Source organism: Micromonas commoda, chromosome 1, assembly GCF_000090985.2.
Source record: "Micromonas commoda chromosome 1, complete sequence".
Taxonomy (NCBI): domain Eukaryota; kingdom Viridiplantae; phylum Chlorophyta; class Mamiellophyceae; order Mamiellales; family Mamiellaceae; genus Micromonas; species Micromonas commoda.
This window is the reverse complement of record NC_013038.1, coordinates 1443469-1469321: the sequence shown is the minus strand read 5'-3', so window position 1 is coordinate 1469321 and position 25853 is coordinate 1443469. Positions and strand designations below refer to the sequence as shown.

General features: G+C 46.0%; 10 protein-coding genes across 10 annotated transcripts; 5 read left to right on the top strand and 5 right to left on the bottom strand.

The window, feature by feature from the left end:
* Nucleotides 1–1723: 1723 nt before the first annotated feature.
* Nucleotides 1724–6264, bottom strand: MICPUN_55384 (predicted protein; the record flags this gene model as incomplete). The annotated part of the gene is made up of 3 exons (XM_002507231.1): nucleotides 1724–1739; nucleotides 1797–5852; nucleotides 5982–6264. 2 exons carry the CDS (start codon nucleotides 6262–6264, stop codon nucleotides 2035–2037), a joined length of 4101 nt encoding a protein of 1366 aa, XP_002507277.1. The 3' UTR covers nucleotides 1724–1739; nucleotides 1797–2034.
* An 85-nt stretch (nucleotides 6265–6349) lies between these two features.
* MICPUN_55383 (predicted protein) lies at nucleotides 6350–7249 on the bottom strand (the record flags this gene model as incomplete). Its single annotated transcript, XM_002507230.1, has 1 exon — nucleotides 6350–7249. The coding sequence occupies one exon, from the start codon at nucleotides 7247–7249 to the stop codon at nucleotides 6350–6352; it is 900 nt and encodes a 299-aa protein (XP_002507276.1).
* Nucleotides 7250–7548: 299 nt separating this feature from the next.
* MICPUN_55382 (predicted protein) lies at nucleotides 7549–8038 on the bottom strand (the record flags this gene model as incomplete). Its single annotated transcript, XM_002507229.1, has 2 exons — nucleotides 7549–7890; nucleotides 7985–8038. 2 exons carry the CDS (start codon nucleotides 8036–8038, stop codon nucleotides 7549–7551), a joined length of 396 nt encoding a protein of 131 aa, XP_002507275.1.
* A 1687-nt stretch (nucleotides 8039–9725) lies between these two features.
* MICPUN_77385 (predicted protein) lies at nucleotides 9726–10986 on the top strand (the record flags this gene model as incomplete). Its single annotated transcript, XM_002507629.1, has 3 exons — nucleotides 9726–9771; nucleotides 9826–9881; nucleotides 9964–10986. 3 exons carry the CDS (start codon nucleotides 9726–9728, stop codon nucleotides 10984–10986), a joined length of 1125 nt encoding a protein of 374 aa, XP_002507675.1.
* Nucleotides 10987–11100: 114 nt separating this feature from the next.
* Nucleotides 11101–11541, bottom strand: MICPUN_77432 (predicted protein; the record flags this gene model as incomplete). Its single annotated transcript, XM_002507228.1, has 2 exons — nucleotides 11101–11441; nucleotides 11499–11541. Coding segments are annotated over 2 exons (384 nt in total), but the record flags the coding sequence as incomplete, so codon positions are not given.
* Nucleotides 11542–13497: 1956 nt separating this feature from the next.
* Nucleotides 13498–14565, top strand: RPS28E (predicted protein). The gene is made up of 5 exons (XM_002507628.1): nucleotides 13498–13572; nucleotides 13761–13774; nucleotides 13897–13942; nucleotides 14031–14109; nucleotides 14197–14565. The coding sequence occupies exons 1-5, from the start codon at nucleotides 13570–13572 to the stop codon at nucleotides 14247–14249; spliced, it is 195 nt and encodes a 64-aa protein (XP_002507674.1). The 5' UTR covers nucleotides 13498–13569; the 3' UTR covers nucleotides 14250–14565.
* Nucleotides 14566–15177: 612 nt separating this feature from the next.
* On the top strand, nucleotides 15178–17293 carry KEA1.2 (monovalent Cation:Proton antiporter-2 family; the record flags this gene model as incomplete). Its single annotated transcript, XM_002507627.1, has 4 exons — nucleotides 15178–15889; nucleotides 15942–16129; nucleotides 16188–16691; nucleotides 16811–17293. 4 exons carry the CDS (start codon nucleotides 15178–15180, stop codon nucleotides 17291–17293), a joined length of 1887 nt encoding a protein of 628 aa, XP_002507673.1.
* Nucleotides 17294–18489: 1196 nt separating this feature from the next.
* WDR75 (predicted protein) lies at nucleotides 18490–21368 on the top strand (the record flags this gene model as incomplete). Its single annotated transcript, XM_002507626.1, has 2 exons — nucleotides 18490–18555; nucleotides 18693–21368. 2 exons carry the CDS (start codon nucleotides 18490–18492, stop codon nucleotides 21366–21368), a joined length of 2742 nt encoding a protein of 913 aa, XP_002507672.1.
* A 1182-nt stretch (nucleotides 21369–22550) lies between these two features.
* On the top strand, nucleotides 22551–24698 carry SELB (selenocysteine-specific elongation factor). Its single transcript, XM_002507625.1, has one exon. The coding sequence runs from the start codon at nucleotides 22622–22624 to the stop codon at nucleotides 24506–24508; it is 1887 nt and encodes a 628-aa protein (XP_002507671.1). The 5' UTR covers nucleotides 22551–22621; the 3' UTR covers nucleotides 24509–24698.
* A 9-nt stretch (nucleotides 24699–24707) lies between these two features.
* MICPUN_51728 (predicted protein) lies at nucleotides 24708–25795 on the bottom strand (the record flags this gene model as incomplete). The annotated part of the gene is made up of 1 exon (XM_002507227.1): nucleotides 24708–25795. Exon 1 carries the CDS (start codon nucleotides 25569–25571, stop codon nucleotides 24708–24710), a length of 864 nt encoding a protein of 287 aa, XP_002507273.1. The 5' UTR covers nucleotides 25572–25795.
* Between the last annotated feature and the right edge of the window lie 58 nt (nucleotides 25796–25853).

Genomic DNA, 25853 nt, shown 5'->3' with positions numbered 1-25853 from the left:
TCGTCAACATATATGTAGCGCTAGACCATCGTTCTTGATTTAATAGTGTCAAAAATAATGTCAACAATAATGTATGGGACGGATAGACCTTCGACCTTGATAAACGATACCAGGTGATCGTTACATTTTGGAAGTTAATAAGGTGGTGTATTATCGGCTTTGCCGAATAAAAATAAGCAATAATCAAGCAAGCAAGCAAGTAAGCAAGCAAGGGTTATCTTAATATAATATGATATTATTATCATATATATAAATATTACCTTCGAAGGTACTATATATGTTGTTTCAACCTGCTCCGTCTTTTTACGGCGAGAAAGACGTTATTTAAAAGACGTTATTTGATGATATATCTCTTCATATTACGTGCGTGAACGAATATTCTGTCTTTGATTTAATAAATAATAAAATACCTTCGTATTCTGGATTTCAGGCAGCTGTGGACACCCCGGAGATACTACTACCACGACTACTACTACTACTACTACTACTATATATCCATACTACTACTACATACTACTACTACTACAACTACTACCATAAGGGAGGATTAACTCAAGAATGACGAGTTATCTGAAAATTTTCGTTCTGAAAATATCGTTCTGAAAACTTTTCCCCTCCGGGGTGTTCACAGCTGCCTGAAATCCAGAATACGAAGGTATATATTTATTTAATTAATACTCGCTCGAAGGTATTAAATAAATAATAAATAAATAAATAAAGGTCATCCATCCCCATCGATTTTTTTTGGGCCCTAAAACCGACTTTTCGCGGGAAATAAAGACGGCGGTTCGACGGCGGTGCGCTTCCCAACCCGTCGACGAACATTTTTGTACAGGATTTAGAGCCTCAGGTACACTCCCCGATACACCTTTCCATCCCCCCCGACACGGGAAATTCTTTCGGCGCGCGTCCGCGGCGCACGCCTCGCCACTGAAAAAGTAACGATCGCATACTCGTATCACAATAATTTTCGTTTGAAGGTCTCGGGGTCCCTGGCGCGCGAATGTCCGGATCTTGCTGATCAGGACAAATGCGCTCATTAGCGCCCGAGACCTTGAAACAAAAATTATTTGAGCACGTGGACGTGTTGTCCACGAGCGGAAACGGAGGTTTACCGGGTCGTTTCACTTCTCGATAACGAGACGGTGACGGCTGCAACCACGTTCCGTTCGGCGGGTTCGAGATCGCGCCTATGTTGGAGGCGCGGACTGCTCGATGGCAAGGGGGTGAATCAAAAATTTGTCGCAACAACTTTGAAGGGACAGTCGTGGGCAACGGGAAATGAGGGTTGTATTTTGTGCAGATAAAACACCTCGGCTGAATTTCTCCGCGAGTGTGCACGTGTGCGTGTTCGTTCTCCTATGATGAGCAAATACCTTGATTTTCAAAAGGCCGGGTTATCAAATAATTACGTCACCCCTGTCCTGAAGCGACCCAAATAATGCCAACTCGATATTGCTAAAACCGGCATGGTTTCGAGCTCAGCGTGACGACGCTGTTCGCGTGTGCACGGGCGCAGGAGAAGTGACCGGCGTCGGACGAACCGAGGAGCGACGACGAGGAGCGACGACGACAACGACGCGTGCTCGCGCGACGCGGCTATGCCGACCACCTGGGGACGGACGCGCTCCACCACACCGCACACCGCATACATCTACGTGACTGTCCGGGCACACTGGGGAGTTTACTGCTACCTTCGAAGGTGTTTTTTATTGCATTGAATTGCGAAATGAATGATCGTAAGATTTTGTTCTTGTTCCTATCTGTATGTTATGTTCACTGCCTTTTATATGCAGTACTGGTTGTGCATTAGTCGCTTCATTTACGAAACACACAAATAAAAAGCGTTCTTCACATTATTATTCCTAACAGCAACGCAGGAGCTGGATCGTGTACGCTCCATGATCACACCAACCAAACAAAACAGATCTTCAGTCAAATATGACATCGATAGAGCCATCAAATGTCCTTTATTTGCGGCATTCACGCCGGAAGCCATCTGAATACATGTCAAGTTGGGCAGATCATAACTCTTTATGTGAAGGTAAAATTTAGTGGAAGCCGATCTAGGGATCGTACTCCATTGGCAAAAAATGCAAACTGAACTATCCCCTTTGCGCGAGCAGGTGTGACACAGGTGGCCAGTGTCGCAGTCATTATATTTGCAGAGACGTAAGTCGTGCCGAAGCGACAGGTTGAGTGCCAAGCACTTCGTGAAAAATGCTGACCCGGGACCGTGATTATTGAACCACCATAATTTGCAAAAGCTCTTACCGGCGTGGTTGAAGACACGCAGGGACGAAGAGATGCCGCCAGGCCGTGTGAACCTCCTTCGCTAACGCATATGCCATGCTTAGAGGTAATACGAATGTCCACAAGTGCAGGAAAGTTGTTGGAAAAAGCTTTAAAAGAAGCGGGATGAATGTCACCACGATACAATTTTCCTTCCAGATGCACACGTTTCCTTTCATATTGCCAAACATCAGTCGGCTTTGTCGCGAGCAAACTGTGAAGTGCCGGAGATTCACAGAGGGCATAGACTGATGATACCACCGTAATAATAGTTCTGCTGGTACCTATTGAGCAATAGAGTAGTGCCAACCCTCCGTGTTCGTCGGGGGACCAAAAGTTGCTGCCAAATAATCTCAGGATAGCATGCCCATGTAATGTTATTTGTGAAGGCGAGACGTTCACTATCACTGGTGTATTTTCGCCGCTGACTTTAAATCTGATATCATGTGTATTGGCAAATTTGACTGTGCTTGGCAAGGTACGAACATCTACAATTAAAAAAGTATATGGATTTGAGCTCGTGGTGATGTGTAGCAATTCATTCCAGTCTGATGAGGCCAAGCCTGTATTGCGTGATGAACAAGGCATGGTGCTAAACTTATCTCTTGGCGTGTATGTAACAAACGCCTGCCTTGATGGAAACAAATCTTTTTGATGAATGAAGTGTTGATTCTCACTTTTTGCTCGGCCTGTGCACGGTAAATAAACCCAGACTTGAGTTTTACAGTCAACCGATGATCCTATATATGACTGCCGTGCCTCGTTGAAGCAGTGAGCATGTGGTGAAATCAGACATAACCCGGTCCCGCTAGTAGCAGATTTTTTGCCATGTAAAACCAAGTTAACTGGCGCTATGGTGCCGAAAGCACATGCGAACCATCGTGTTCCAACAGACAGCAATCTATCGTGTGGCAGTTGCCATGAAAGGTTGATTGCGCCACCTCCAACTCTCGATTGGGTATGATTCAGAGAAACGCTTTCAAGTAAAGGTTCGGGAACCAGTAGCAATGGAAGAAAATTTCCATTTGATGAGTACCCGTCCCCGTTCGAACGCAAAGAAACAGAAACAAAAAAGGATTCATCTTGAGTTATATTTGGTGTTGAGTGGCTGTTGGACAATAGGGGTCCCTCGCATACAAATAAGGCAGATGACACCGCATGTGCCGCGCTCATCTGTCTCGAGTCGCATCTCTCAGACGTGTTCATATCCACGGAATATTTTCGCGCCTCACATTCAACTAAGCCAGCGTCAATTCGATGCGCGACTTGTGTGTCGCTCACTGGACCAAATTCGCACCAAAAATGATAGGCAGAAAACAAGCTGCCAACTTGATCTCGCACCACGCTAGAGGAGTAACGACCTAAACTGGAACCTGACAACCACACGAGTCCTCCGCCGTCAGCTCCTGATACCCCACCACCTTTGAGAGATGTCATCACAAATCCACTGTCACCATGTATTTCAAATAATTCAGGGTTTTGAAGAAGGTCAGGTGTAATTAAGGAGTGTTTGTCAGCTTGCAATATGTCCACCGGGGCATAACCCATCTCAAAAGGCATGCCATGGAACGAGCCAGAACAGAATGTGCAGTATTGGGAATCACTATAAACTGTTTTCGACTCTGTCAGGGTGTGCAATACGGCTGGTCGCATTGAATGAGTGAATTCAGTGGCTGGCTCACCCACGATGCCAGTTATGCTCAATGATGGAGCAGCAATACATTTACCCATCATCACAGAATGTTCACTCGACATGAATGGGGGCCTACACTGAAGCACGCCGACCCTTAGCACCAACGGTTCCACAGTTAGCGTCCCAAAACGACATTGGATTGCAGGATCTAGATATGATCCGCAGAGCACGTAAGCTTCCGGGACAACGACCTGTTGGTCTATTCTTGAGCATGAAATTGTTTGCATCTTCGTAAGCATTGCGCGCTCAGGCTCAGCTTGGGAGTTGTGATGAATATGTGAACCATCAGCACCCATGAGCTTAATGGATTGAGTAAGAGGCATTCGATACTTGAACGCAGCAAAACTTCCATCTGTCTCATCATGCGGAGAAAGAGCAACTCGGATGTAAACTTGGTCATAGGAAAGAGGGGCGGGTGGCAGCTCACAGACCGCAAGGACTGATGAAATCGCGAATCCATTAGATGGACGTAGACTGTCAAAATAGCAATAGATCGGGTCTGCTTCTCGTGCGGCGGATGCATATAAATCTCCCATGCGATTTGTGTGTGAGTGATCAATAACAAAATTGAAATGCATTCCCACAACCATCACAAAAGCACCGCCAGTCCATGGTCCTGCATCGGGTGAAATATTTGATATTTTTTCGCCACTGGTGAACAGTATCTGTATGCCGGATTGGCTGCTCTGAAGTGTACTCGCGTCGTGTACATCTACGCTCACAAACCCTGCTTTTGCAACTTGCGGCGTTTGGCAGATTATAACTTTACTCTCGAGACTGCATTCTCCTTTGATTTGGGCATTGTGAAAATCGTTTCCAAACTTGCAGAGTACCTTGCTGTACGATGCACTGCACAAATTATTACCAATCAAGGTTATACTCGTTCCACCACTTAGTCTTGCACGTTGGGGCAATATCATTTTTACATCTGGACGCGTTGCGACTGCTAGTAATGAAAATTTATCAACATCAACATGCACCTTGCTGGCTCCAAAAGAGGCACCTGGCATTACCCGCCAATCTACCCCACTTTTGTCAGAAGCCCCAATGACGACGGCCTCGTCGTTCCCGAGTATAGTGGGCAACATCTGCTCATCATACGGAATAATGACAGTGACAGGTGACGCAAGCCTCAACCTAAGGGGTGTCATTTGGAATATTTTCCCAGCAAGCCTCCAGCTCTCAATGAATGAGGTTGCCGACTGAAGGCCTTCCACAGCTGCCACATCTATGCCCACGACAGTTGGACTTTCAAGTGCAGCAGACCCGATTATGATTGAGCCGGCCTTGTAATTCCCTATCACGCCGCCTTCAGAGCTTACCACCTGACGTTGGATAGATTTTTCTGGCACGGAGAAATGAAAAAGAGTTTCACCAAGTGTGGAAGCGAATCCATACGAATCAATCATGTGTGAGTAGTCGCTTCCATCGGCGCTGATAAGAAGGTCGCCTGTGTCGTTAAGAGTGATCTGCACCCTTGCATTGCCGAAAATTTTAAGGGGAAATATCCCAGGTGAAACAAACAGATATGCTTGAGCGGTGATGTTTGCTGACAAAAATAGCTTTGATGGGAAGGTGGCCTGACCACCGAGGACTAATGGTTGAAATAATGCAATGTGCCCATAGCTGTACCAGTCAGTTGAAGCAAAAAAAGCTGAAAACATATCCACCTGTAGCCAACGCCCTTCCACGCAAGAGTTATCCTCGATGGTGGCAAATGGTGAGTAGTTGACAAAGTCACTTTTGGTGCACCCCGGGCCAGCTGGTCTGACAGCTTCGAGATGCTGACTTGATGCATCGACACTAGAAAAATTAAAATAATTGAATGAAGTCGTTTGACCGGCCGCGTCTGACATCAGAGCACGAGCTGTTCCGTGCAGATGCACATGATATAGGGTCGATTCACGATACAATGCACGTCATATCTGAAACCTGTCTATGGTGAATGAGGATGCCCTAAAAGGATGGGAGAGAAAGCAACGTGACCATCAAATACCTGTATAGATCACTTGTGGCCAGGCTGTAAACTCAATGATATGGCCATCAGCATCTTCAGGATAGTCTCCTTCATTCGCCGGCCCGACAATGTCCCCGTAATAGAACCCTGGACCTTCAAGCTGGTAGGAGGCCCATTGACCATTGGGGTTGACCTCAAAGACAACTCGAGTGCCATGTACGCAAGAACCATCGTCATGAATCGCCCAGGCGTTGTAATTTGGAGCACTAGGGTTGGTGCACCCTGGAGGTACGGTCCGGATGAAAAGAAATAGCGAGTCCATGAGCCGTGTCAAGTAGAATGCCTACGCTGGACATTTCTGGACAAAGTTTGTGACTAGCAGCGAAATTGAACGAGCTTTTGAAAAGTTAGTCCTCACCTTCGTCCTTCAATCGGAAGGTTTCCGCACGTTCATCCCCCGGTCCTGTTCCTTTCCAAGAAATGTATACATTCCCCTTCACTTGATGAAAAACATCCGAAATAATAACGTGAATTGGCCCTTTAAAAATCACAAAGTATTCTAATGACGGGTATGCACACATCGTCAGGACATGCGTCTCGTCTGAGTAAGACACAAAGCCAAATGCATGAGAGGTCTCGTTGTTAGGTGGGCCGTTTATGCTGTAATACCCATGGCTGATAGCCATATTGCCATTTCCAAAACTGTATTCATCCACGTCTTCAAATGTATTTGGGTGGAGATTGCTTTTTACACTAATGTACAACTGTTTCGGCAGTTCTTTCTCTACTCGTCGAATCATATGATTTCCTGCGTCTGCAACAAACGCGACGCCGCCGTCTGTGCCTGGTACAACTGAAATTCCAGATGGCGAGTGAAACATACTTGCTGGGCCGAGCTCATCAACGTGCCCAGAGACTGCATTATACGATCCGGCGTACATGAATGACGCAGGCCCGGCCTGTCCAGAACCACTGACGTCACCGACCAGCACGAGCCGTCGTAGCCTATGCGAGCGCAGTTCACTGACAAGTAGCACCGATGCCCTCTTCGGAAACAGTTTTTTAGCATCCTCGCCAACTTTGGCGGGTTCCGTGTAGAAAGCTATGCCAAACGGTTCATCGAAATATATCCCCCGCTGAGATTCTGGCGGAAAGCTTTCGTTCCACGCAAGTGTGCCGGCATCTTGGGAAGGTGACTCAGAATCTGTAATGGTGGTAACTGTCATTGTCGGTAAATCTACCTGCCGTATCCGATTGTTAGCTCGATCAGCTACATATAGGATGCTCTCATCTTCATTCAGCGTCATATGACTTGGTCGATTAAACATAGCACGGATACCAATCGCATCTAGATACCCAGCTATCCCAGCCCCATTTAGGACTGTCTCCACTATGCCAACTTGCCGAACTACACGGATTCGGCTGTCGGTGTCGCTAATGAACAAATCACCTGAAAAGGAATGATACGCGAGCCCAACTGGGCCGCGGATGCAGGCTTGAGTAGCAACAGGTGCATCCCGGTAAGTAGCGATTCCAGAACCGGCAGAAAGTAGGGCGCGACCACAGATATGTTAAAAGTTACCAACGTACTTTTACTTATTCCCTTTTAAGGCAAGCGAGGAATAGGACGAACTCGGAATACCTTACCATATGTCGAGACAAGACCTTCGTGTAAACTGACGAGGCGAATTCTGTGATTCAAAGTGTCTGCAACAAAAATGAGTCCTGTGGGGATGGTGACTATTCCCTGGGGTCTGTTGAATTCAGCCCGCAAAAGTTTATCATCAGAGAAACCAGCCAGCCCTGATCCAGCGATCCAAGTGACATGTCCTTTTGAACTCACTCGGCGAATTCGGTTGTTACCAGAGTCAGCCACGTAGACCGAACCATCAGAGCTGACTGCTACCCCGGCAGGAGAACTGAAATGTGACTTCTCTCCTTGACCATCCTAATAATATTATTGGAGCAAAAAGTTCAGAACGAGTTACGTTCGAAACATACGAATCGAGGAAAAGTTAGCGACAGGCACAAGTGTAACTCACGCGGAAGCCGGGTATGCCTGACCCGGAAATGCTCGTCACCTTGCCTGGATGCATGGATGTCAGAACAGATTAGACGATGTAACGCGTGCCGCATCAAAGCGAGAAAGAAGCAATCCAAACCTTCTGGCTGGCAGCTCAGTTCATGAGCCCGGTTGACCGGGACCGGCAAAAATATAGAAGCAAATAGTAACCTTACAAATAAATACTGACGAACCCGATGTGCCATGCATGCAACACGCTCGGATCTATAAACCTAAATGTGTTCGATGTCCGTCCATATATGTCATATTCCACTCCACGTCGACGCGAATAACCGTTGAACGCCCGGAAGGTGTGGTTAGCGACGAAACTGTCGAGGGGAAACGTCTTTCAACATCGCCGCGCCAAGCAAGGACTGGGGTGACATAAAAATATCTTCGTAGGTTTCTACCCACGTATACCTTACTTTATTTATTTGTGCGCGTACCTTCGTTCGAAGGTATCTGACTCGCTAGCTAGATAGGCTATTAGCTACTAGTAGCTATATATCTAGCGCGAGGCACGTGTAAGCATATTTTTATAGTAGTCTACTTGATTGATTGTATGCTGCACACCTTCGTATTAATTATCATACTGCCTTCGTTCATAGGTTATTACGTTCATTCGCACGAACGAAACGAATAAAGCTTTATTACATATAAAATATATATATGTCTAATTTCATACATCTAATATATATAATAACACGAACGAAGGTAATATTTATATTTATATGCAATAATAAATAAAATCCACCTTCGCAACCTCGCCCTCGTACACGTCACGCTTATCATCTCGCTCATGCAAAGGGTCGCCGGATCGACCGTCACCAACGATCGCCAGCACGGCGCTCGTGGCGGAATGTACGGAGCACACGAACACTACGTGCAGCCGTACCCGGTCACTAACTTCTAACTTAGGGGTTTGTGGTCGGGATTCGTGGTAAACACCTAGTTTCTCAATATAAAATCATTGCCCATAAAATAAGTATAGATACCTTCATTCGTACATATGTATTAACCTGATATTTGGGGCATTTCGATTGTAGCCGGGCTATTTGTAGCCGAGGGATGTGGCAAACAGTTAGGGACGTTTCATTTTCAATCCGGACCTGACAAGTCACCTGTGCGCTCTAGCACGATTCCCGATTTTCGGGATATTACGGTGGATTTTGTTACCATCTACCTGTGGGCGTTGTATTTGTCCCGATTCTCGCACTTGGCTAGCACAGGCAAACAGTTTGATCCTACCTGAGGCTTGTCAAGATTCCGAGATGTCGAAAAACGAGGTGGTTGGAAAGAGTTGGACATGGACCAGCTTGCGCGCACGGCGACACCGCGTGCTTCCGAATCTTGACAGAGAGTGGTATCATGTTATGGCGTCATCAGCTTCTAAACGATACATCGAGTAGGTCCTTCACTGACGGCATGTCCTGAAACTCTCATCCACGGTCGGGACGGGCGCGTCAACACGGGATGGCCTTCCCCTGACTCCGATATTTTATTATGTGGTGCTGGCTGGTGATGATGATATGATGAGATAGAATGACTGTAAAAAATTAAAATAATAATAATAAGTATCCATACATTCGAAGGTAATAAAAGGGTTTAGTGGATAAAATAAATAAATAAAGGCTCGGTTTGATGTTTATAAAAGTTGCCATATTCGTGCTGTCGTGCACCACACCGCGAGGTTTCTGTGATCTCGACCTAAAACCAGGCCAATGGATCAAGTCACTATTCCAGAAGATGCGAATACCAACTGTCCAGGTGCCTTTGACTGTGGAGGACTCCATTTTTCGATCTGATCTCAACCTTCCAAAGGAACAAACGCTGACGCGGCAGGCAAGGTTCCTGCCTGTACGGGGTGTCCAAACCAGGTAAGAGGAGACGTTCTCATATCTGAAAAGCATATAAAGATGTATCTAAGTTTTTTTTTCCTCGGCGAATTCGTGCTATTAGGGTGCTTGCGCGGCAGCTTCACACGGTGTACATTCAGACGTGGTCGCTATTCGCGACCGCCTCGAATCTGTAAGACACAAAATTCTCATTCTGTCAGGCAAGGGGGGCGTCGGGAAAAGTACTTTTGCTGCACAGCTAGCATACGCTCTTTCGTCGCGGAATTACCGCGTCGGTCTCCTTGATGTTGACATATGTGGGCCATCGGTTCCTCTGCTGTTCGGCCAAGAAGGAAAGGATGTGCACAGGTCTAATAGCGGTTGGTCACCAGTCTTCGTAACGGATAATCTGTCTCTAATGTCTATCGGGTTCTTATTGCCGAATGCTGATGATGCAGTTATTTGGCGAGGCCCTAGGAAGGATGGCCTAATAAAACAGTTTTTGAAAGACACCGAGTGGACAGATCTAGACTTTTTGATCGTAGATGCCCCGCCCGGGACTTCTGATGAGCATCTTAGCGTCGTTCAGCACATGAAGCTTGCCGGCATAGACGGGGCGATAATAATTACCACACCTCAAGAGATGGCGCTTGCAGATGTGCGGAAAGAAATAAATTTTTGCAAAAAAGTTGGGATCAACATACTTGGCGTTGTTGAGAATATGAGCGGGCTAAATTTACCGATGAACTGTGCTCAGGTAATGTTTACCTCGGCGGAGAACGGATCCGACATCACATTGAAAGTCCGCGACGCGATCCAAAAGAATTTTCCATCTGGTTTCACAGCTTCCTCTGCAAACGTTCATTTCGAACCAAGTTCCATACGGATCCAAATTGACGTTTTTCCAGCATCGCGAGGAGGAGCCTTGAAGATGTGTGAACGCGCCGGTGTTGAATATTTGGGAAGCATCCCCCTCGATCCCGCAATTGCAGTCGCATCAGAAAAAGGGCTTTCCCTCTTTTCAAAAGCTGAAGTATCTGACAAGGACTTGTCAGATGCTCCTATTCAAGATTTCGCGTCCCTCACATCCTTAAACAGTATAATTGATGCCCTTCTTTTGCAGTTGAACGAGGGAAAGAATCGATAATTTTTAGAGTCGTCTCCATTTAGATGGAGGTGAATTGGTTCCTAACACGATGCACTGGGGTGGAAGTCTCTGCGACCCAAATTATTTGCTCAACTAACAGGGTTTGCCAAGGAACTATTTCATCGGGATTCCCGCTGCGATTTTTTTTCGCTTCAAATCTTTGACCGCGGCTTTTATCGCGTCCTCGGCAAGCATAGAGCAATGGAGCTTTACGGGCGGCAAGTTGAGATGTTTTGCGATTTCGTCGTTCTTTATTGCCACCGCTTCTTCAATGTGCTGTCCCTGCACCCATTCAGTAACTACGCTGCTACTAGCAATTGCCGAACCGCAGCCAAACGTTTTGAAGCACGAGTCGACAATTTTGCCTTCGCCGTCGACTTTAATTTGGAGTTTCATGACATCGCCGCACGCTGGGGCGCCGACAAGTCCAGTGCCGACGTTGATGTCATCCTTATCTGCAGACAAATAAAAAAATTAGGTTTGTACAGTGTTGTGGTGAGAAAACATCTTACCAAAAGAACCGACATTCCGAGGACTCTGAAAGTGATCAACAACCTATCGTGGCATACAATGGCATGTAACGTGAGACGAGAAAGCAACTCTGACGATGGTCATATTTGTTGGTGCGTCACTTCGTGGCCGACACGTATAGTTTGTTTTATGAGTCACGTACGTTCTTGTGGTAAGCTCTAGTTCTCGTTCGGGGTTCGCGCAGGAAACGGGGAGCATTCCTGACAAGAAATACGCGGGGTTGCATCTTTCCCTTAGGTTTGAATGGATGAAATGGATCTGTCTCAGAGCGGGGAGCAAACCTAGAGGTTGTTCTGTCTCGCTAGATCTGCTGACGACCTCGGAGTACACACGAACGTATCTCATAAGCCTCGCTAGCTGCGGTTTTATACTACCGTAAGTTTCGTATGGATACCATCATCATCATCATATATATATATATATCCGTAGTTCATTATTATTAATTTTCCAGGACTTCATCACTTATTACACATCACAACCATGCGTATATCATGAGGTTTATGTGTATATGTACGCATGGATAAATATTAAATATCTCGTTCATATATACCATATCTATACCTTCGTAATATATATATACATATATTAATATCTATACCTTCTTAATTAATAGGTATAGAAGTGATAGACACGTATCCATATGACCTCCATATATGTACGAAGGTACGTAGTAATATAAATAACTTTCGAATTATTCCTGTCGAACGAAACTTATTAAGGGTAGGGATGACAAGGGAGTGCCTGTGGCTACGCCCACGTTTTTCTACACAAAGAGTTAATCATAATTCGTTTTGATTCCGAGGTTATTTGCATGTGCTTCGCCGAACAGGTTTTTTTTGCTCGACTTGGCGCGCGCTCAGTCGCTCTCCAGCGCCGCGCCTACGCGCAAAGAGCCGCGCGACGCCGTGTGCAGTGGGCATGGTATGTGCATAACGTTTTCACTGAGCCGACAGGCCGAAAATCTGTCCCCGCGAGGGCGAAAAGAAGAAGAACACGAACGCGCATCGCACTTCTGACGGTTCATAACTCGTCGAGTTGTTTTCTTTGCCCATGACATCGCGCCTGCGCGGGTTCGCCATGCTTACCGCGTCCATGTAAAGTCGCGCCCTGCTTCGAAACGTGGTGCATGGACCCTCTCGACACTTCTGTGGCGCCTGTTTATCGGTTTGACATCCATGCGGGCACAACTCATGCGCGCAATGCCTGGCTGCATCTGCCGAAGCTCCCCTTTCTCCTTGATTGGCCGATATTCTGAGAAGCTCTGAGAGAAAAGCTCAGATACCCGATCAGTTTTCCCATACCCGTTGCGATGCGATTTTCGTAGTTAGCCATGCATGCATAAATGTAAATCGATCGCATATATATCAGGTAGTAGACCACTTTTCATATCGTTGACCCGTCGATCTCGTTGACTCGTTGACTAAAACAGGGTCTCGCGTGTTTTCCCCCCTATGGCGCCTAGCTAGTAAGGTCCACTCGGGACGGCGAGCGCGGTAAGCGGCTCAAAAATACGCCGTTCGGCGCCAAAGATGGAGGACGACATCGTCAGGAGCGTGCGTTGGTGTTGACGAGTTTGCGTCATGAGATATTGCGTTGCAGCAGAACTAGAAGAAGCTCCGACAATATGGTACCTGGTCCAAATAAAATCATGTTTTAACGAGTTAATATACCGTCAACGAGCCTCTGAAACCGTGCTTTTGTTTGGCGCGGAGCACGTGTCGATATTTGCAACCGACCGATGATCGTATGGTAACTCCATTGCCGACCGAAATAAAGTCAACGATACAGGGAAAAGTAGTGGTATACTACTCTTTATATAAGAGTATATTACGAGGGTATACTATATATGATAGATAGCTAGCTAGACTATTTCATACATACCTTGTACCTTCGTACTATTCCCAAATACACACATCTGTCACTGCGAATGAAGACAAAGATGTGGACGAGCTGCACGGCGTGAGGGTCATAAAGATTGCGCAACGCCTGTCTCCCCAACACAAACAGACGCCGTTTTTAACTAACCAAGATCGTCGCAGCTGAAACGTCTACATGGTGCGCACATTGCGATCTTCTCTGCATCCCCCCCGCCCTTCCTCCGGCTTGATACCCAGTAACGCGACTACGCGTGGTGCGGACGCTCGTTTTTCACGCGGAATTTCCACGCCTGTTCATGCAAACCGGATCGCGCGAAGGAAACCTTTGTTTCAAACCTCGCTCCCCACTCCAACCCAACGTGTCAGGATCCTATTAAACTGTATGCCCAAATCCGCGCATCGCCCTTTTCCTTTCCCTATTTTATGGGACCTGCCGCGAACGTCTACGTCGCTAGGGCTTTGTGAAATTTATGTTGGCGGCTTCATCTTTTTCTTTCCACAGCGCCATCGTTATGAAGGTCATCGGCCGCACGGGTTCTCGAGGCCAGGTAAGTATCCCATGCGAATCACTAAGTGCAATGTTCTGTTTCTTGAATCGCCGCATCCTTGCCGAACTACTTTTGCAACATCCCGCAGGTGACCCAGGTACGGGTGAAGTTCCTCGACGACCAAAACCGGCAAATAATGAGAAATGTGAAGGGCCCTGTCAGAGAAGGTGAACACCACTTATACCTTTCCTCAGCATGTCGATGAGCTACTCAGAATCCTTGCAGCTGATTTTCTACCATTTCAACCTTTGCAGGCGACATCCTCACTCTAATGGAGTCCGAGCGTGAAGCAAGGCGCCTTAGGTGACGTCCTCAGGTAGAAACTACCAGTATTGCAACTCACAACAGGTGAAACAAAACCAATCTCTTTAGCGTTCAAGCAAAGCTTAGTCAGCCCAACCTATAAAATTTGTGCAGAAGAGCCGATCGCTGCTGCCCGAATATCAGAAGCTGTCCCGACGAGATAACTCATGTATTGACCTGCACCTGTTATTGCCAGTATTGCCTATTGCTGCGTGTCTCTTCTAGGAACTTTCACCGTCCCTCGTCTATCTCTGGCGAGAAAATCATTTACGTGACATTAGCTCATCCCTTCAATAATGTACTACACATCTCGTAGTGACTTTCTCATCGTCAGCGCAGCGTGTCAGCCTAGCTTAGCCTGGCAAATTTTGCCACGCCTAGCTGCCTAGGTAGGAATAATGTTTAAGGGAAAAAGTGGTGAACATTATCCGCGCTTCAAGAGAACAAACACTGCCATCTACCACGACGAACCAGTCCAACATCAGAAAGGGGATTTATTGACGAAGGGCGTGTTGATTGTTCTATTCGCGCAGCGATGTCTGCATCATCCGCCCACTGGTCACCGCGATTAGACTGAAAAGCTGTCCGAGGTGGTCACCGCTTGGTCACCGCGCTAATGCCAAATAGACCAATCACGTGACAGTATTCAGTACCTCTAATATTTCGGCGCGGTGACCAATATAAATCAATGCGGTGACCAGTGACCCCCTGTCCGTTTGTTTGGCGCGGAGCACGTGTCTGTATTTGCAACCGACCGGTGATCGTATGGTAACTTCGTCGTCGGTGACCTGATGGTGATGAGGTAACCGGCGTCTTTTTGGCGTTGTACGCCGGAGGAAAGGAGTGCGACGGTGGAAACGAAGAAAATATACGTAATAAGGACATATAAACTCAATAACCTTAGACGAAAGTGTCGAAAACCAGGCCTGAAAATGCGAAGTGTCGGCCCACGTCCTTTCGCGAAGCTAACTTTCGGCATCTGGTTGCTTTGGAGTATACCGGGAGTTAGCGGAGAGATATTCGAACGAACGTTTTCCAGCAGCGAATCGAAGACATTTAACAACCTGCATTCCAGCAACAATACCGAACGTTGGCCTGAAACCGCTCTCGGCACCAAGGTCCACGAGCCGCGCTCGTCTGTCCCGACGGAAGCTGACAAAATCGTTCTTGGAGAGCGTTCAAGCGCACGAGAAAGCGATGATTTCACGTTCAGGAATACTTTCGTCGTGCGAACCGGAAAGGCTCTCGCGAGAGACTTCTCACAAACGGAAGATGTAGATGTGCCCGGCTTAAGTGGTAACGGGGTGGGATGGTCGTTCAACAAAAGTGTCAGCGCAGCTGGTGTTCTTGAAGCTGCTGTCTATACAACACGGATACGTGAAGCAGACCTTTCAAGTAGTTACAGCCCTGGCAACGGAGATTTCTCAGAAGAAGCCCAAAGCATGACCCATTCGATTATTCAGTTGATACCAATCCAGACGAAACCAGACTCTTTCCTGAAACGGCTTGAGTTTTCTGCAAAAGATCTAGATCGCATGTTAGGCGGCGAAAGTCATCACGTGGATGTAACGCGTCTTGTCGACGTGCGCGACAACGAATTCGTCATATCGAACCCAAAGTCTGGTGCTTTCGAGCTGCAGCAAGGTTTGGGCGAGACTCATTATCTTTTCTCCTTGATTGCACGAACCGCCTTAAGTGATTAGTGACATCCTGGCCTTTTATGTGGACCTTCGCCTAATCAGTGACCTCATTACCGTCATTGTGGGCGCGGCATCTGGGGCAATCATAAGTAGCTTACTCGGGCAGCCGGTAAGCACTGGCTATCTCGTTGCCGGTTCATGTGTCGGTCCTGGGGGCATGGGTTTAGTCATAGAGCTTGTACAGGTGAACATTTCGTGCGTGAACTTATTCTTCTGCCTCATTGATAAAATCCCTTCGGCAGGTCGAGACCTTGGCTCAGTTTGGAGTCATATTCCTCCTATTTACGCTTGGACTCGAGCTCTCCTTCTCCAAGTTGCACTATGTTCAAGCAGTTTCGCTTGCGGGAGGTAGTCTTGAAATCTGGCTAATGATTTTTGTATGTGGGGTTTTGGCAGATTTTATTGGCGCTCCACTGTCTGAAGGCATCTTTATCGGGGCTTTCCTTTCAATGTCATCGACCGCCGTGGTGGTCCAGTGTATTGTGGAGCGAAAAATTATTCGATCCACGTCCGGACAGATTACAGTAGGAACTCTCATTTTGCAGGACTGCACAATTGGGTTACTATTTGCTTTACTTCCTATCCTCGGTGGTAGCCATGGCATCATGGAAGGCACCGTTTCGTTGTTGCGAACGGGCACGGCAACTATCATTTTCACCTGTGCAATTTCTATATGCCGCACACATGTCCGCGCTATTTTTTATCTGGTCTCAAACTCAAAGCACTGCAGGGAGCTACATCAAATGGTGCGTCACTCGACAATTCCAGTCAGCCCGAATGTGTTTCTGTCTAACATCTGGCATTCTTTGGAGCGAATGTAACCTATTTATTTATTGGTAACGATTGTTGTGTTCACTTGCTCAAGGTTGCTATGGCATTTTGTCTGACCGTTGCATGGACGAGCGAACACTTGGGATTAAGCATTGAGCTCGGCGCGTTTTTCGCCGGCCTAACGATTAGCTTGACCCCTTTTGCTGAACGGACGCTGCATAATATTGAGCCTGTTCGAAACGTTTTCGCAGCTCTGTTCTTGGCATCGATAGGTATTGTGATGAACCCGACATTTCTCTGGTTACACTTCGATGTCCTTTTCGCTACTCTCTTCGTTGTGGTCTTTTATAAGTGCTCATTAATTGCACTTGTGGTGAGAGCTTTTGGATACACTGCCCAAACTTCCCTCGCAGTTGGATTCTCCATGGCTCAAGTAGGAGAGTTCTCATTCGTCCTGTTGGCCCGTGCATCTAATCTTGGGCTTGTTCAACGGAAGCTTTACTTCCTCTTACAGGGGACAACTGCATTATCCATGATTGTTTCGCCTTGTCTCTTCCGCTGTACACATTTTTTTTAGAATGGCTTTGGACGTACAAAGGTTAGCTTCATCACATGCGAAGTCATCATGATCATAAGTTTTTGCGAAGGTTGAGGGTCTTTCGAGCTTGAGTATGACTAGTGTCACTAAGTATGTCGTGGGCTCTAGAAACTACAAAAACAAAAATATGAGCTTCATCAGGACGGCTGCCTTCCAACTCAAATCAACTATACCATATGCTGTATTACAATAAAATGTCCACAGCTGAGCAGATAGCGCTTGCGAATTTCTACTCTTCCTAAGATGAAGTTCATGAACCCCTCGCTTCACGCCTAGTGGCGTCATGGAGTACATCTATGTCAACAAATTGGTGTGGAAGCTGAACATACCTGACGACAGAGCCACGGATGAAGCAGTTCCGCACAGAACGCATGTGCGGGTACCGCTCCTCTTCGACAACCTTGGTTTTCGTTAGCTTAATGTTCAGGTACTGGTCCACTGAGACGAGAACTCCAGAGATGGCGATGTCGTTCTTCAGCTCAACAGTTATCTGTGCCAAACGCACGTAAGTTCAGAATAATAAACACATAAACACGCGCGCGCGCAAAGTTTATCAGCGCGGTGAGGAAGGCGGCACGACTCGCAAGTCGTACTCATGATCGCATTACCTCCTTTCCGACAAGTGTCTTGAAATATGAATAGAACAACCTGCGTTGGAAAGAAACTGAAACGTGAACGAGATTGAGATCTGGAAAGAAGGCTCGGCGAGGGGGCACGAAGTTGTGGGCGTCCATGCGATCGGGTGCATACATGCGATGCAGATGTGAATTTCGGAGCCAGCGCGCGCTAATAGGTGAACTTGCGCGTGCTGAAGGGTGTGCCGGGGTAAGCTACTAACGGAGTAATAATGGTGATTAAAACTCGGGACGAAATAAATGAAATAAACGATGTAGTCTAGCTAGTCTAAACCTTTATTTATTCGAAGACGGGGCGAGTCAGCAGTGGGAAAGTTTTATGGCGGCGGAGCTTGAGAAGAGATTCGGGAGCAGAAGTCCGGCTGATCAGACTTGAGTTCTGTTCCGCTCCAAATTGTGTACCCGGCTGATTTGCGCAAGCCCACGCGTTCATCTGTAGCCCCCTGAGAAAGCCCTGTTGCCGGTGACGGGCGGCCAGAAGCAACGAACCTGCAGTTCCGGAGCGTTTCCTCTGAATCTTCCCTTCCACACGCGCAATCGATGCACGACGGGAGTCGACCCTGCCATCTGGCTGGAGGGCAACTGACAAGTCGTGGAGTATTAGTGGTGAGACCTACTCCAATTGCGCGTGAATCATCAATCAATATCTGGTTGTTCCCGGTTTTGCGTTGCACTCTTCTTGGCTTCTGAAACCTCGCGAAGGACACTAACTTTTTTAATGGCTGTAGTCCTTCGATGGCAAGGCGATTTATATATGCGTGGGAAGCATCGTGAAAGCATTTTGCGCCGTATCAGGCTCGCCATTGACCCATTGCCTGGAAGGTCACCGTGCAGACGTGACAGCCATTACGTTTCACCCAGCGCATCCCGAAGGCAAAGTTCTCTTGACCGGGTCGCTCGATGGCACCCTCCGAACCTGGAACACAAATGATTTTTCCCTGAACACACTCTTCATCGCCCCCGGTCCTGTTGAAAGTTTAGTGATCTCGCCTCCAGACGGAGCACGTCAACATGATTTGGCGTTTCTAACTTGTTCACGGAGGTGTACTGATAGAGGATTTGTGGACGGGAGCCATGTCTATGCATACAGTCTTTCAACCGGTCGCATCGTGGAGCGTTTAGCAAAAATGTCATCCATTCCGACTCTTGTGACGAGCTCTTGTGGTGATGTTTTCGGAGTGTTTGAGCGTAACACCATACTTATTTGGTCAAGTAATTGTAGGAAAAATTCGATTGCAAAAACAAGAGTGCGGCTGCATCACACAAAGCAATTCACGGCTTTGGCTCTCCACCACACCAGCAGGTTTGTTGCCGCCGGTGATGTAACAGGTCGTATATTACTTTGGTACAATGTGCTTGCTGGCATGTGTGAAGATGGACAAAAAAGACGATTCCAATCTATCACCACACAGAGCAGCTTGAGTGGTTCAAAATTTGACGTGCTTGAATGCTCACCTAATTGTACATTTCATTGGCATTCGCAACCTGTAAAGTGTTTGTTATTCTCAGCTGACGGCATGCACCTTGTATCTGGAGGAGCAGAATCCGTAATGGTGGTTTGGAAACTTGATGAAGCTCGTAAATCGTACTTGCCTCGCCTCGGAGCACCTCTCAGCAAGATTTTTCATTTTCCAAGGGATGCATCCCGCGTCGTAGTAGCTTGTGTTGACAACTCCCTGCGCGTTGTGTCGCTCTCTTCCTTGGCAACAGAATGCACGATTCAAGGAATACGACCCTCTTCATCGGATTATGGAATGTACAACGCAAAAGCAGTGTTATCAACATCTCGTGATCCGAAGATCTGCTCGAGTATTGAATCAAGGCTTCATTCTTTCAGCAAAGCTGACACTCCGACCTGCCTTGCTATCGATCCAACATCTGGTGCGCTCGCATCCTCTGCGGCAGGTGCGAAAGTGCAGCTTTTCGACTTCACTCAGGACTCGCACATCTCAGATGTACATGTTTCATCCAACGACCATACCTCACACGCCGACATGATTGGAGGACTCGAAGAAATTGTCACACAACTTGTTTTTAGCCCTGATGGTTTTTCCCTTGCGACCGTCTCCCGGAGATCGGAGGGTGCTTCTTCAAGACTGGATAAGCTCGCACGAGCTAGGCGCGCACAGTGCTTTTCCTCATGTACGGAATATATATGCACGGAGACTCTCAAGATCTGGGAAAGACGTGAAAATATTCCCTCCAACGATTCCCCCGCGCATGAAAAAAGGCATGTCAGATTCACCTGCGTAACTACCTGCGATGCTCCACATAAATGTAATGTGACATCGGTCGCTTTTCGAAGCAACGTGCCCAAAGTAGAAACCCTCTTATGCACAGTTTCCATGGACGGTGAAATAAAGCTTTGGAAACGGTCAGTGTTTTCCTCAAACAACGAAATTTTGGCGTGGAGTTGCTGCTCCGCAATGTTCCATGCAGACCAGCAATTCACCTCGATATTTTCAGCGAGCTTTTCCTCGGACGGCTCTTTACTTGCAACAGGTAGCTACGATATTGTGCTGTGGGGTCCCGACAGTTGCGTTCGCCTTTGCGGACTCAAAAATCCATTTAGATCTAATAAGACAGACCGCAGGATTTTCCCATCTGCTTCTAATGAGCCATCATCACATGCAGCTCAGCTCGATATCAAATTCATCACAGGTGAACCTCTGCTGGTGACCTTACAAGCTAGAAGAGTCGTAATTTGGAATCTCGTGACAGCTGCGGTGGTTCGCAACCTATGTTTATCAGGAGTTACAATTACAGCGCATCCTTCACGTCATACGTTTTATGTCTCAATCCAAACTGGGGAACCCTCTCTAGCAGAGGGAGCATTTTCGACTGGAAATAGTGGACCTTCGCAAATTGGCGAGCTTGGTATCTATATCCTCGAGCTAGGTGGTCCGACGCTGCAAGCTACGAGATGCTGGGAATCTATGTTTGGCAAACCGAAAGCTGTTCTGGTACCTCGAGACGAAAGCATGTGTCGCATCACCATCGTGACCGAGAACAGGTTGGTTGTCACAGTAAAAAAGGATTGCGACACACGAGGAGAGGAGGCGGACGGACAAGCAGTGCAGGAAAATTCCCATGCTAAATTTGAGAATGGCCAGGAATTGGTGCCAGAGAGAGATGACAACTTCACCATCGCTAGCCACCCTTTGAAGTGTTATTTTGGCGGTACACCTCTTCCTTCAGCCAGCCAGTCATTCGCAGCCTCTGTCCCTTCAGCCCAAGCGCAAGCTGCAAAGAGAATCGGTGAAAACGCATTTTCCACGCGGGCAAGCACGACTCCATATGACCAGAAACGAGATGGCATCGGTGCAACTTCTGAAATTTCATCTCATAAGCTTCCACAGTTAACAACACTCGCGCCTCGTTTTCTGGATAACCTACTTGCACGTAAATCTTACTGCTAGCTAATAATAATAATTTTATTAATAGCAGCAGGAACTGCTGCTGTATGCGAGAATTGAATACTCTAGCTAGCTAATAATAATAAATAAAGAACACCTAATTATATATCTAATATATATGCATGTACAATACAATAAATATATATATATATATCACTTATTAATTATTACCGAAGGTATTAATATATAATTATCCATCATATTAATATACAACTAATATACATATATAATATATGATATATGATTATTACATTCATCTTATAAATAATAAGTATAAGTATATAATATATATAAAGTATAAGTGTTACCTTCGAAGGTATAAGATATTCGTTCCCTAGCCTATTATTATTACATACCTTCGTATTTAGCTGTAGTTGGCCCACGAAACCTGCGCCTGATGATGAGCAAATAAATATATAGGACTCTCAGAATTATTCACCAAAAATAATAAGCTTTATTTATTTGCTTGTACTTTATTTATAATTTGTTGTTGTTTTATTTGTTTATATATTATTCCATTATATTTCGGCCCTCCACCACATGTATGGTAGTCACACCCGCCCGCGTCATTCTCCGGTCAGCTTCATTTATTTATTTGTACCTTCGTACTTTATTTATTTTTTAATAGAATACCTTCGTTCGTTCGTATATATATGTAATAACAATAATAATAACGTCAGATATATATATACATGTATATAATGATATCGTCTATATATCGTCTTGTAATAACGTGACTGTATGTCCGGGCACTTATTATATTACTTGGAGAGTTATTAATATATATATTATACATAAATATTATATGGACTCAATGCACTTGTCAAATAAGCACACATGAACGAAGATAATGTATATATCTATCAATAATTGACATGCACATATGTATATACAAGACAATGCACAAGTAAGTGTTAATTGTTATTAATTGTGCATGTCTTGCATTTATGTATTTCGTTAGCCTGACTAACATTCCTGTCAGATAATTGTGACAAGATCTCTGTGCCATCTCTTTTATAAGGATTGTACCTTCGTACATATATATATTATATTCTTATTACGCTCTTTATTTATTATTTGCTTGTGATAATAATAATAAGCAAGTATAATACCTTCGTAATATGTAATAAGGATACCGTAATTATTAGATATGACATCGGGCTTGATTCGTTCACATTATTGTAGCAATATCCCCGGTACCGCCGGCCTTGTGGTCTTGCGATAAGTGTCTCGCAGGTGCACCAGATGCATTCTACATGAGTTCAGCAAAGCAGCGCACACTCAATATAAATGTTGGCATTCTAGGTCACGTCGATAGTGGGAAGACAAGTTTAGGTGAGCGAGCGACCAAAGCGAAAATTCTTACATCCGGTCTAAGGTTCCCATCAAGACTCACGCCTTTCTCCGCAATTTTCACCACACTTCCTATGCATACAGTTCGGGCACTTTCTACTCACTTCTCAACTGCTTCTTTGGATAAACATCCTCAAAGTATCGAACGGGGCATTACATTGGATCTCGGTTTCTCAAGTTTTTCGACAAGAGTGCCAAAAAACCTTGACAACGACCTATACGAACAGGTCCAGTTCACCCTCGTGGACTGTCCGGGACACGCGACTCTCATGAAAACTGTGCTTGGCGGGGCACACATAATTGATATGATGGTTTTGGTGATAGATGTAAACAAGGGAATGCAGACGCAGACCGCAGAATGTTTGGTCGTTGGCGAGATAACAGCACAAGACCTCCTCGTTGTTTTGAATAAAATTGATATGATTCCTGAGAAATTACGCTTTGAGCGAATCGAAAATGCCAAAGCGCGATTGAGAAAAGTCCTGAAGGCCACTAAATTCAGAGATTGCGAATTTATCTCTGTTGCTGCGCGTCCTGGAGGTGCGGATGGTATGGAAGCCGGAGGCCTGCCCCCTATCGGAATGGCTGCCTTGGTTTCGAGTCTTTCGTCGTATGTTACAACGAAAAAGATAGAGAGGTGTTTCGGGACGTTTCTGTTTGCGGTTGATCACTGCTTTCCTGCCAGAGGTCAGGGGACTGTGATGACAGGGACTGTGTTGAGAGGCACCTGTAAGGTCGGGGATGAAATTGAATTGCCTGAACTCGGAATCGTAAAAAAGGTGAAGAGCATGCAAATGTTCAAAAGGCCTGTTCAAGACTGTGCTAAAGGTGATCGACTTGGCATTTGCGTTACCCAGCTTGATCCTAAACTCATCGAGCGAGGCATGTTGGCAGCTCCCGGCACTGTACCACGGTTCAGTACGGCGGTTGTACTTGCGCAGAAAATCAGATATTACAAAGGTCGCGTGCTCTCAAAGATGAAGTTCCATGTTACGGTGGGACACGTTACAGCAATGGCCACTGCTGAGTTTTTTGGCAATATTTCAGAAGCGGGTGCCGCGCGAGAGGATTCTTCGGCCTCTCCTGGAATGATGGACCGCGACACGATAAACACGTCTCTTCAGCATTCCTGGAAGTCGTCCCTCCCACGACAACCCTCGGACCAAATTTTCACTGAGTTTGACGGACAAAAGGAATACTCATATTATGAAGAGCTGTTATACGCTGCTGGCATGCATGAACAAAACTCGGAAGAAATCGTAGACACCTCTATAAAACCTGTAAGTGTCGCGAGCAATAAAAGGACACTTCAAAATGCCACCTGGGCACTCCTTTTCTTTGATCGCCCCGTTGTTTGTCCTCCCGGGGGCTTATATATTGCTTCGCGTTTAGACACGGATATTCAGAAGAACGCATGCCGCTTAGCATTCTATGGCCAGATCTTACGGCCATTCGCCTTTGATCAAGACACAAGCGCAATGAGGTGCATCAAAGTTTTCAAACTAAAAAGGAGGGAAGGTGTGATAGAACGGCTACAGGATGACAAATCTGCAATCTGCAAAGGAATGTTCAAAAGGGAAACCGACCTGTCTATGTTCCAAGGCATGAAAGTATTCACGGATCGCGGTGAAGAAGGAATCATCAGTGGGTGGTTTGGAAAGAGTGGCAAATTCAAGGTGTTCTTTAGGGACGGAATCCAGCCAGTTTCCGAGGCAGACAAGAACACGAAGCTGTATCTGTATTTCAAGCGTCACGCATTTGACAAAGAAGACAAACGCGTTTTCCAGTAGAGCAGTGGACCTAGCTAACTTCGAAAATAGATTTTTGACTTCGACACAGACGGATCGTAAGTCCACAACTCAGAAGTTGGTTTTGCCGAATCTTCAACTCAAGGTTCAGTTTCACAGTTCCATGCTGCCATGAGATCTGACACTCGATTATACTCGATTACATGAATACCGATGCCTACATATGATGTCTAACGCAGTGTCATCTTGTTGTCGGATCTGGGATGGCGACATTCAAACTTTCCAAAAAAGTCAGATAAGCCTCAACCTTTTCCTTCACATCAGACACAGAAGAACTGAGACCCTCTGCATTAATCCGCCTATCTCCTCGAATCCCCATGTCAACTCCATCTTCGAGCAATTTCAAGGACAGTAGCATGTTTGTACTTGGCGGCGCTCTTGGATCGTTGAAACAACTAAAAAGGAAACATAAGAAATCATTTGGCCTCTCAATACCTGGAAGGCGTTGGGCGCTCATCTTTCGATCATTCCGATATCCAAACCTATCATCCTCCATGGACATCCATATCACCTCTTCCCAGTTATCTAACGGTACGATATCAATATATTTATCTATATTTTGAGCCGCCGATGTCAGATCTGATAGAGGCTTTGACCTAAGTCGAAGCTTTAAATTTTGAAGTGGGGGAGAAGTACCGAGTGCCGCACTTGTACAAAGAGAATCTTGCATGGCCTCGAGCTCACGAGTTGCGTCGCGGATTTGCTCAACACTTTCAATTAGCGGCGAAAAAGGAGAGATCTCGCGAGCAACAGCGTGGGAGGGAAACATATACTGTACAGCACTGCCTGGAAAGCATCGTTGGAGGGAATAAAAGCATGGGAGCGTCACAAGCCCGAGTGACCGTCTGTTTGCTTTCCTGTGAAGAAACTCAGGTCGAGTGTTGGACAATGCCGCGTCGTCCAGAGGTCGCGCAATTGACGGTGATGCAACTCGCGGGCTTTCGGCGGGATTATCAACTCTGATTGGATTGCGTCTCCGCGTGCTTTGAGCGGGCTGATGGCCCGCGACGCAAAGAAGTTCAATCTTTGGCAAGGTTTTCAGCATTCGAATTATGATTAATTAACACGAAGGTACGATACGTAAGTGTTAACACTACTATCTACTACTCATTATTATTACGAACGAATAATATATCATCACCTACATATATCTTCATTATTCGTTATTAGTCCATTCGTTCGTATATTTATATATATGCATGTTTATTTATTATTTTTACTGATTTTATTTTATTACATATAATAATAAGATATAATAAGATATATATCTTGCTTGCTTCATTCGTTCGTATATATATGCATGTATAATACGTAATATTAATAATGT